Here is a 12279-nt window from a genome sequence, read left to right as displayed (position 1 = left end):
GCTATTATGCTGTGTGTTCAGTGCCTCCAGATTGTTTTGCTATAATAGTCTCTCATTATTGGATTATAACCAATCACTCTTGCCTTCATGACCTGCTGAATCACCATTGACTGCTTCTAATTCCTATAGTCCAACACTCAAAGCCTATCATTTCATGATGTGAGCATGCAATGCATTCATATTACTTCAAAAAACCAATGTATGAATAAATGTTGCAACATATTGAAGGAAATGACAGAAACATTTCACAAAAGCAGAACTACGGTACTTCTGCCCTGCGTTTTCAAAGTTGTGTGCAAGCCAAGATCTTAGGATACTAATCTTCAGATGAAGTAGAACCGCTTGAATCATCTTTCTAAACTGCAAATCCTCCCACCAGAAACAGAAGTTTAAGATATCTGCACGTTTGGGGCATGTTTGACTGCAGGCCTCTTTTCCTCCTGTGTACTCTAGAATATTTAATGAGCCAGCCAGTCTGATTATTTGTGCTGGAAAAAATAAACCTAAAGACGCAGGAAGAGGATTTCACTAGATGAGGCCACTCTGGATTTGGTAAGAAGAGTAAAGGGAGCCTTTGGGAGTTTGCAGAAGCTGTTGCAAAAGCCTGAGAAAACTTCAGTGAGGTCTCAGGAGAGCAGATAGCACTGGGAGAAAATATACCAGAGAAACTGCAAATACACAGGAGGTGCACTTATTCCCATGCATCAAGCTACTTACTCCTTGCGAGGCTTAGCTTTCTTGATTAACATCCAGCTTTCTGTTTTCACACTACCCCCCTCCCCACATCCTTTCACAGTACTTCCAGAGAGTTCAAACCGTGACGCAAAACTTCTCTAAAGACCTCACATTTTCCTTTATTTTTTTTGTAAAACTCTTAGAGATGAAGGAGTGGGATTATATTTTTTAATTGGACGAGACGTGTTCTGTGATAAGCCTTTTTCTAATCCTTTCCCCTGGTTTCTTGGTTGCTGTACCTCAGGGGTGAAGAACAAGGAAGAATTCTGGATGCAGACAGAGGGGATCATCACTTTCTACATCAAACTGGATATTTTTTCAAGTCACCATTTGGTCACCTACTATGCTTGTAGGTCTGCTAAACCGAGGGCATTTTGTTCACTGTGACATTCAATGATTGTGACACACATTGGCCGTGTTGCTGGAAAAACAGCCTTGATGTTTAGCGGAAAACAGCTGCCCTTTTCAGTGCTCTAATTGGACAATGCAATAAAGGCATGCTACCAGGGACTATGGTACTGCACTTTTAGCAAACAGCTCTGCCCATTCTTCAAGTGTATCTGCAAAACCCCAGCTGCTAGCTTTAGGCTGTTATTCAGTCCTGGAAAGTTCGCCTGCTCCATTTTAACTATAACAGCCAGGCACTAGCATTTGCTACTGTATTTTCTCTAAAGATAAGGGATCTTATTCTGTGGTTATTAAATAGAATGTTTATGTTATAGGTTTGAAATAGGGTTTGTTAGAATTATTATTTTTTTAACCCCTTAAGGACACATGACATGTGTGATTCCCTTTTATTCCAGAAGTTTGGTCCTTAAGGGGTTAAACAGAGAAATAGTAATGGAAACATTGTCCCAAAATTAATATCCATCTGTGCTCTTAGTGTACCGGTATACAGTGCTTCCTAGGTATGACTGTATTGAAAAAAAGAGTTCAATGATACATAGTTTGCAAACACAGCTAGAAGTGTGTGCTTTCCTTTCACTTGTATGAACTATAGGCATTAAAAGCGTTGTGATGCAGTAAAGGTTAACTGATTTTAATCTCATGCAAAATTCGCAAGCAGATTATCATATCCTTTGTACACCGAAGGCTTTGAAATATTTCCTGTGATCGCCTTTAATCAGCTCTGTTTTGCAGCTAATTCTAAATAGTATAGTTGTTAGAGACAGTAAGCATAACAGGCAAAACGAGAACCTGATATTGAGAAGGCATTTGGACATAAAAAGACAGAGAGGGTTTGGAAGTTAGTAAGTGACAGAAGTTATTTTTGGATAAATCTTACTACAGTCAGAAAAGTGTCAGGTTTTTTTTTTTTGTCTTTAAAAATGAAATAATTTCAAACAGAAGAATTCTCTGTGAGTGGACACCAGATATAAATAAGATCTTGCAATAGACTTACTTTAATTAATCTTTAATAAATGAAAAGCCACTCACAAACAGCAAAACCAATTCTGCATATCTGTAAAAGCTTTATGATCTTTTTTAATTTTTTTATTCTTTCTTATTATATGCTTATGGCTCTTTTGGTAGATTTTGCCAGTATTTATTCCCAGTATTTTTTATTTTTTTTTATTTTGTGTACACAGAGAAGAGCATTGGGATTATTGGGCAACTACAAATTTCTGTTCAGCTGAGTTTGAATTTGGAAACAACTTGTTTGATTCATAGCTTTTAAAACCCCTCAGGAGGGAGGCTAGAAATTGCAGTCTTACCTCTTGCTGAGTAAAGTAAACACAGGTCAGTTAAGGATCTATGTGTACTAAAGTGTTATCCTATGCAATTACATTTTTCATTTACTAGGCTGCAATGTGATTTGACTTTTAATGCAAGGCACTGTTAGAAACTTCGTGATTTGCAATTGGCTTTTATCATTCCTGATTCAATTTTTATGTGTTGCGATTAGCTGGATATTTGTTGTTACACAGATTCTCATTAATATATTCTAATGAGGTATTAAAGTCCCAATCTGCTGTTTATAAGGACATTCATGGACCAATGTGATCAAAAGGTCAGTCATTTTTGGGAGAAAAAAAGTACTGTTTACACTGTATGTGGCTTCTGAATTTTTTGGCTGAAAAATTTTATTTAGTCGATTATACATTTTTTATTTTGGATTGTACCTTTTTTGGAGGGGGTACTTGGAGCTTTTATAATTTCATCTGCTATTACCTTAATAAGATAACAAACTTTCGGTCGGTAATATCCTACCAATTCAACTTCTTTACTATGGAGAATTTTTTCCATCGTCATTTTAACAAGTCGCATCCTCCTGATGTGGATATAAAGCCGAGTGTAATGGCATCGAAAGTGAGGCGCAAGTCATGTGTTGGAGCCCCGTCGCTGGGGTTATTGACACAGCGCCGGATGTCCATGCACCTTTGTCACAGCAATAAAAAAGATGAGAAGCGTAGGAAATCCAGCACAGCTCCAGTTAAAGTAAACCCACGTTTTGCAGTCAAAGACATCAGGAAACGGGCATTGAAGTCTACAGAGATTAACACCTTGGAAAATCTTCTGTGGCAGATATGGCTAGAATATAAGCTTCTTGAACATGATGATGCACAACCCAGTGACCCCGACAGAGGAGAAGACATTAATTCCCAACAAGCATCATCCAACACCAGCAGCAGTTCAGACAGTGAAACGGACAACACGATTGTACCAAGGTGTGTACACTGCTATCAGAAAATACTTGTTTGGTGTGGCATGTATCCCCTTCCAGTGCCATGTGCAAAGCATGTTCCAAGCATGGCATAGCTCAGTCGTGCTGGTTTGAGGCTAGATGAAACTGATAATTTTACAGTTGCTACAACTCAGACATATTAATTGGAGTGGTCTATATTTTTTATGAGCTAGCATCACTACAAAGCGCAAACAATCAGGGTTATTCACTCAAAATAGAGTTCATAGTGAATTCAAATTGAATTTCAAATTTAAAGCCAGAGTCGCCACACTGAAAGCATAGCTTTCTTAGAGAATGGTCCCAGTTCAGCTATGTTAACCTTAAATTTGAAATTCTCATTTTAGTGAACAATCCGGAATGTGTACCATGCAACTGGAAGTAGCCAAAGTAGTACCCAACAAAACTAACCCCTGTGAACGTTAAATAAAAATAATATTTAAAGCAGCTTCTTCTGTTTTCAAATAATGCAGCAATCTAATTAAAAATAGATATCAAGATGCTGGCTATAAACAAAAGCAGAAACGTACAACAGCATGCATTGCTTAATAGTTACTATAAAGTTATAGTAAATGCAGTTAAACAAGTCAGTGTATTCACAAAATAATAGGTTTTATTTACAATAGCGATAACAACTTAGAAACACGTATCCCCCCACAATATAGGGATTTGATGACACCTTATGACCATAGGTCTTAAAGCTGCATCAAAGTTCCCCAAAAATAATTAATTTTATATCCTTAAACATGTCTTGAAACTTATTACCTTGCAATCATACTCTGCAGATTTATTTATGGTAAAATAGCCAGAGATTCAACCACTGTTTACATATAGGGATTTTCACTAAAGTGAGAATACGAAGTGAATTCAAAGTGGATATGAACCCCTGAAGGACGGCAGGCGTACAATGCTGTCCTTTAGGAGGTGGCTCTAAACGCTGCAGGGCGACATAGTACGCAGCCATCCTCCGCCTGCTGTGCCGGTCTGCACTTACTTAGACCGGCGATCCGCAATGATCCCGGGCGGGGGTGGGGGGGCCTGCTTAACAATCCTGGCAGCTCAACACCACTTCTCCGGCCCTCCACGACCATGTGATCACAATGATCACATGGCCGCAACAGGTGGCTATGAGATGTTTGCAGGGGACTGCCTGAGCTGTCAGGCAGTCCCCCAAGTGCCTGCAAATGATTTTTTTTTTAATACAGACATGTAATAAATATATTATACATATATTCTATATGTATAATATATTATAAAACAGTTAAAGTGGTTCACTGGCTTTGCATATTTTCCTAAGTTGTGTTTCAAAGCTGTTGTATACAGCAAACAAAGACTCAAAGAAATCCATGTTTAAAATGGAATGAGGCAAAATGTGATTCTTTAATAAACTAATTTGCATATGGCCACCCAGAATCCTTTGCGGTAGTACCATCACTGCAAATTTGGGATTTCTGCTTGAAAAGCAAGTCTTATGGCTTGAGTGGTGTGCAGATTTTTATTTAGCATTGTATTAACTATCAACAGACTTCAGATGGAAAGGGTTTTCAATCCCATTTTTTTCCCCCACCATAAACTTTTTGGTTTTTGATATATATATATATATATGCCAGTTTACTTCGAAATGAATATACATATATATATATATATATATATATATATTATCGATATAAAATTTCAAAATGTTATATATATATGTGTATGTATATGTGTATATATATATATATATATATATATATATATACTACATATATATTAATTTAACGTACCGTATATACTCGAGTATAAGACGAGTTTTTCAGCACATTTTTTGTGCTGAAAAACCCCCACTCGTCTTATACTCGAGTCAGTTGTCTGTATTATGGCAATTTTCATTGCCATAATACAGACAAGGACCGGGGGCTGTCAGGAAGCTGTAACTTACCTTCACAGCAGCTCCTGTCAGCTCCCTTCTCTCTTCTCCGGTGCGTGCAGCTCCCAGGTCAGCTTCCTCTGCAACTCTCGCGAGAGCCGCGGGGTCAGAGCGTTGCCACGGGTTACCGTGGCAACGCTCCGCGCGGCCGCGAGAGTTGCAGAGGGAGCTGACCTGGGAGCTGCACGCACCGGAGAAGAGAGAAGGGAGCTGACAGGAGCTGCTGTGAAGGTAAGTTACAGCTTCCTGACAGCCCCCTCCTACAGCCCATCCACTGGACCACCAGGGAGTGAGAGCCCCCCTCCCTGGCCAGCTAACAAGCAGGGAGGGGGGACGAAAAAATTAAAATATTAATAATAAAACAAATAATAATAAGGAAAAAATTATTAAAATAATAACATAAAAATAATAATACAAATAATAATAAAATAAAAAAAAATAGTTACCTAAAAAAAAATAACATTAAAAAAAATATTAAAATAATAATTAAATACCCCACCAATGCTCTGCACTCACACACACACATTGCACATACACACACTGCATTCATACATACACTGCACTGCATTCATTATAAACACACTGCATTCATACACACTGCACTCACACACACTGCACTCATACATACACACTGCACTCATACACACACACTGCACTGCATTCATTATACACACACTGCACTGCATTCATTATACACACACTGCATACACACTGCACTCATACACACACACTGCACTCATATACACACTGCACTCATACACACTGCACTCATATACACACACTGCACTGCATTCATTATACACACACTGCATACACACTGCACTCATACACACACTGCATACACACACTGCACTGCATTCATTATATACACACTGCATTCATACACACTGCATTCATACACACACACTGCACTCATACATACACTGCACTCATATACACACTGCACTCATACACACACTGCACTGCATTCATTATACACACACTGCATACACACTGCACTCATATACACACTGCACTCATATACACACACTGCACTGCATTGCATTCATTATACACACACTGCATACACACTGCACTCATACACACACTGCACTCATATACACACACTGCACTCATATACACACACTGCACTGCATTCATTATACACACACACTGCATACACACTGCACTCATACATACACACTGCACTCATATACACACACTGCACTGCATTCATTATACACACACTGCATACACACTGCACTCATACATACACACTGCACTCATACATACACACTGCACTCATACATACACACTGCACTCATATACACACTGCACTCATTATACACACACTGCATACACACTGCACTCATACATACACACTGCACTCATATACACACTGCACTCATATACACACTGCACTCATACACACTGCACTCATACACACTGCACTCATACACACTGCACTCATATACACACACTGCACTGCATTCATTATACACACACTGCATACACACTGCACTCATACACACACTGCATACACACACTGCACTGCATTCATTATATACACACTGCATTCATACACACTGCATTCATACACACACACACACTGCACTCATACACACACACTGCACTCATACACACACACTGCACTCATACATACACACTGCACTGCATTCATTATACACACACTGCACTCATACACACACACACACTGCACTCCATTCATTATATACACACTGCACTCATACACACACTGCATACACACACACTGCATACACACACTGCATTCATATACACACTGCATTAATTATATATACACACTGTAAATAAATATTCAGTTAATATAATTTTTTTAGGATCTAATTTTATTTAGAAATGTACCAGTAGCTGCTGCATTTCCCACCCTAGTCTTATACTCGAGTCAATAAGTTTTCCCAGTTTTTTGGGGTAAAATTAGGGGCCTCGGCTTATATTCGGGTCGACTTATACTCGAGTATATACGGTAATTAAACTAATTAATTAATTTTAATTTCAGGGATTTGCCTGTCAACCCAGGCAGAATGTTCAGACAATTTAATTTACAAGCCCTATATTTGACCCTGTAACTTTCCAAAACTCCATAAAACCTGTACATGGGGGTACTGTTGTACTCAGGATACTTTGCTGAACAGAAATATGAGTGTTTTTATTAATTTTTTTATTTATTTTTTATTTTTAAATTCTTTATTTTTGTTGTGCAGGTAGGTACATTGTTAGGTCAAGCGCCACAACAGCGCACACGTTGTATACATGGTAAACAGTGGCAAGAGTACATGCACAGTTTTTATGTTTAAGTTTTAAACAATTCTATCTTAACCAATAAGTATGCTTAATAATAGGTAGTATACATGGTAGGTAATGGCGAAAAACTAAGGAGTTATGCCTGTGAAGGCTTGCTAGGTTTAACAAAGAAAAAGTAACGTATAAGGTTAACTTTGAGTATGAGCAGGTGCGTTGCCAGAGTGAGGTTAAGTACATTATTACAAAATTGAACATCTTATAACGAAGTAATGATGGCTGCAAGGAACAGTAGATTGGTCGGGACCATAAGGTGAAGGTGGATGGCTATGACGACAAAATACCGTCCTGCAACCAACATAGTTAAAAAGAAAAAATAAAGTCTGTCCTGCTATATGCATACATGCTGCACATATTAAATAACGTTATTGCTACGTAAGGCTAGATACAAATGCCTGAGTGCTACGTAAGGCTAGAAACAAATGCCTGTTCGGTTTTACTCTCATAATGGAGATGATAAAGAAGGCTTCCTGAAACGTAAAGCAAGTTAACGTAAACTTCAGTGGGATGAAAAAGTGTATAGTTATAATTGTATAGTTAAAAATGAGAATGCTTATGTATATGGAGTTCTTACGGGCATGCCCAGGCACGGGTTAGTAGGGCTGAAAGCTAGGAGACATTTGTAGTGTAGGCAGTGTGATTTCCTATGGCGTTATTGCAGTGCGATGGGTAACATGGTGACATGGTAATGGTACCAATTTACAAATTTTTGCGAAAGCACAGTGACATGCATGGCAGCGTAAGCAGTGCAGTAAACAGAGTGTTAGTGTCACACTAGTCCAAGGGGGCACATATAATGCTCTGGATAGGAGGGCTGTTAAACAGCAACTTGCCCTAGGTCGCCAAAGGGACACCAGATGATGCGGTGACCGCCAACGTTGTGTGCTAGCAGAGTGTCTTCGGTGAGAAATATGAGTGTTTTAAAACTGTAAAATGTATGATGACAACAATATCATCAGTAAATGTGCAGTTTTTGTGTAAGGAAATAAAAAAAATATATAAACAATAACTTTGGCTAGGGTTTGTGACTAATTGGCTACTAAAAGACTGGACATACCCCATTTTTGAATACCTTGGGTTGTCTACTTTTCCAAATGGTATGCCATAATGGAGCAATTTCTCTTTCCTGGGCTGCCATACGGTCTCAAAGGGAACATAACCAATCTGGCAAATTTAAATGTGTAAAACTAAAATAGGCTAGCTTTATGTTTGACCCTGTCACTTGCCAAAACAACATAAAACCTGTACATAGGGGTACTGTTTTACTCGTGAGACATCGCTAAACACAAATATGAGTGTTTTAGAGTGGTAAAATGTATAATGCTGATAATATCATTGGTTAAATGGCAGTTTTTTTTGTGAAAAATGCAAATAACAAACATAAATGCTAACTTTGGCCTTGGTTTGTGACTAAGTGGCTACTAAAAAGACTGAATATACTCAATGCTGTCTACTTTTACAAATGGTATGCCATGGTGGGGTTAATTTTCATTCCTGGACTGCCATACGATCTCAAAGGCAATTTAGGGCCAATAAAACAATCTGGCAAATTTAAACATGCAAACATGGAAAAGAGGAAAGCCTGTAAGTTTCCCAAAAACCATAAAACCTGTACATGGGGGTACTGTTGTACTCGTGAGACATCGCTGAATACAAATAAATGTCCACTTACTGTATATACTCGAGTATAAGCTAATTTTACCCCCCAAAAATGGGAAAACGTATTGACTCGAGTATAAGACTAGGGTGGGAAATGCAGCAGCTACTGGTAAATTTCTAAATAAAATTAAAATTAAAATATTTTTTTTATTAATTGAATATTTATTTACTGTGTGTGTATATAATGAATACAGTGTGTGTGTATGAATGCAGTATGTGTGTATGAATGCAGTGTGTGTGTATATGAGTGCAGTGTGTGTGTATGAATGCAGTGTGTGTATGAGTGCAGTGTGTATAAGTGCAGTGTGTGTGTATGAGTGCAGTGTGTGTATATGAATGCAGTGTGAGTGTGTGTGATGCAGTGTGTGTTTGTGTATGTGTTGCAGAGCCTTGGTGGGGGGTGGGCATTTTTACACTGGGACTTGCAGAGGGAGCTGACCTGCCGGACTGAAACGTTGATCTTCTCTTAAATATTTCAATAAAAGTTAAGTTTTAAGGAAATCTGAGAGTGCAGCCAACTGTTTCAATTGCCTGGATACTGGAGCCCTGGTAATGCACCCGGTCACACAACTTTGAAGCCTGAGTGCAAGGTACAACAGCTTTTATATATATATATATATAAATATATATATATATATATATATATATATATATATATATATATAAACCCATTTATAATATATATATATAAATAAACCCACTTTGGAAAAGTCCTTTTGAGTGCTCCAATCTATCGCTTGCTATATATTTGGACGATGGATGCACCAAAGGCAGGATATATCTGAGATTGATTCAGGGGTGAGTGCCTAAATTACTTTTGTTTTATATATATATATATATATATATATTTTGATACATTTCTTCTTCTAATTAAAAATATTAGTTCTTTCAGGGTAATTAAATTATACAGTAAAGCATACGCACATGCAGACACAGACAATTTTACTGATGCACCCAAATAGGCTCATTGACAGACAATCTCAATGACACACACAGGCAAGTTTACTGGCACACACACAAATGTAGTACAGACAAACTCTGATACACACACAAGCTTACTACAGACAAGCTCACTGATGCACACACACATGCTCCCTACAGAAGAGCTTACTAACACACAGATTCACTACAGGCAAGCTCACTGACAAACACAAACTCACTAGCAGGCGCGCACACACAGAGGCTCCCTCACTAGCAGATGCGCGCGCACACACACACACACACACAGATGCTCGCTCGCTCACTCACTAGCAAATGCACACACACAAAGGCAGACAGTCACTGACACCGAGGCAAACATCCACACATACAGAGACAGGCAGACGTAAGTATCGACCGATATTGATTTTTTAGAGCAGATACCGATACCGATAATCTGTGAACTTTCAAGCCAATAGCCGATAACTTGCCGATATTCTGTACCTTTACCATTTTGAAAAAATAAACTAATCCTAAAGGTAAATGCACAAAATATATATGCCACATGTAGTGGATGAAGTGTGTTTAGACAGGGGAGCTGTGTGTGTTTGTGTAGTGTGTATAGTGAATTCAGTGAGTGTTTGTGTAGTGTGTATATATAGTGAATGCAGAGTGTGTTTGTGTAGTGTGTATAGTGAATGCAGTGAGTATTTGTGTAGTGTGTATATATAGTGAATGCAGAGTGTGTTTGTGTAGTGTGTATAGTGAATGCAGTGAGTATTTGTGTAGTGTGTATATATAGTGAATGCAGTGTGTGTTTGTGTAGTGTGTGTATACTGAATGCAGAATGTGTTTGTGTAGTGTGTATACTGAATGCAGAATGTGTGTTTGTGTAGTGTGTATAGTGAATGCAGAATGTGTGTTTGTGTAGTGTGTATAGTGAATGCAGAATGTGTGTTTGTGTAGTGTGTATAGTGAATGCAGAGTGTGTGTTTGTGTGGTGTGTATAGTGAATGCATTGTGTGTATATAATGCAGTGTGTGTGTATGTGTAATGTGTATATAATGCAGTGTGTGTTTGTGTAGTGTGTGTATGTAATGCAGTGTGTGTGTGTGTTTGTGTAGTGTGTGTGTATGTAATGCAGTGTGTGTATGTGTTTGTGTAGTGTGTGTGTATGTAATGCAGTGTGTGTGTGTGTGTTTGTGTAGTGTGTGTGTATGTCATGCAGTGTGTGTGTGTGTGTGTGTAGTGTGTGTGTATGTAATGCAGTGTGTGTTTGTGTAGTGTTTGTGTGTAAGCAATGCAGTGTGTGTGTGTGTTTGTGTAGTGTGTGTACGTAATGGAGTGTGTGTGTGTGTTTGTGTAGTGTGTGTGTATGTAATGCAGTGTGTGTGTAGTGTGTGTGTATGTAATGCAGTGTGTGTGTGTGTATGTAATGCAGTGTGTGTATGTGTGTGTGTGTGTAATGCAGTGTGTGTGTTTGTTTAGTGTGTGTATGTAATGCAGTGTGTGTGTGTGTGTGTGTGTGTAATGCAGAGTCTGTGTGTGTGTATATGTAATGCAGTGTGTGTTTGTGTAGTGTGTATAGTGAATGCAGAATGTGTGTTTGTGTAGTGTGTATAGTGAATGCAGAATGTGTGTTTGTGTAGTGTGTATAGTGAATGCAGAGTGTGTGTTTGTGTGGTGTGTATAGTGAATGCATTGTGTGTATATAATGCAGTGTGTGTGTATGTGTAATGTGTATATAATGCAGTGTGTGTTTGTGTAGTGTGTGTATGTAATGCAGTGTGTGTGTGTTTGTGCAGTGTGTGTGTGTGTATGTAATGCAGTGTGTGTATGTGTTTGTGTAGTGTGTGTGTATGTAATACAGTGTGTGTGTCTGTGTGTGTTTGTGTAGTGTGTGTGTATGTCATGCAGTGTGTGTGTGTGTGTGTGTGTAGTGTGTGTGTATGTAATGTAGTGTGTGTGTGTTTGTGTAGTGTGTGTGTATGTAATGCAGTGTGTGTGTGTGTAGTGTTTGTGTGTAAGTAATGCAGTGTGTGTGTGTGTTTGTGTA

The 12279-nt window shown here is 38.5% G+C and overlaps 1 protein-coding gene across 7 annotated transcripts in view; it reads left to right on the top strand.

Annotated features, from left to right (window-relative positions):
• The window catches only part of DGKI (diacylglycerol kinase iota), a 414076-nt gene that overhangs the window by 148566 nt on the left and 253231 nt on the right, over nucleotides 1–12279 (top strand). For 5 of the 7 annotated variants that reach the window (XM_063447581.1, XM_063447580.1, XM_063447577.1 and 2 more), the window contains exon 1: nucleotides 2656–3404. The exons of the other annotated variants lie outside the window; for them this stretch is intronic. In XM_063447581.1, the coding sequence (XP_063303651.1) occupies nucleotides 2788–3404 (617 nt within the window). In that variant the 5' untranslated portion in view covers nucleotides 2656–2787. Of the gene's footprint in view, nucleotides 1–2655; nucleotides 3405–12279 lie in introns of those variants that run through there. 7 annotated transcript variants of the gene reach the window in all.

This window comes from Pelobates fuscus, chromosome 3, assembly GCF_036172605.1.
Source record: "Pelobates fuscus isolate aPelFus1 chromosome 3, aPelFus1.pri, whole genome shotgun sequence".
NCBI classification, from domain to species: Eukaryota; Metazoa; Chordata; class Amphibia; order Anura; family Pelobatidae; genus Pelobates; species Pelobates fuscus.
Note: the sequence above shows the minus strand (reverse complement) of the source record. Positions and strands in the feature narration are given on the sequence as shown.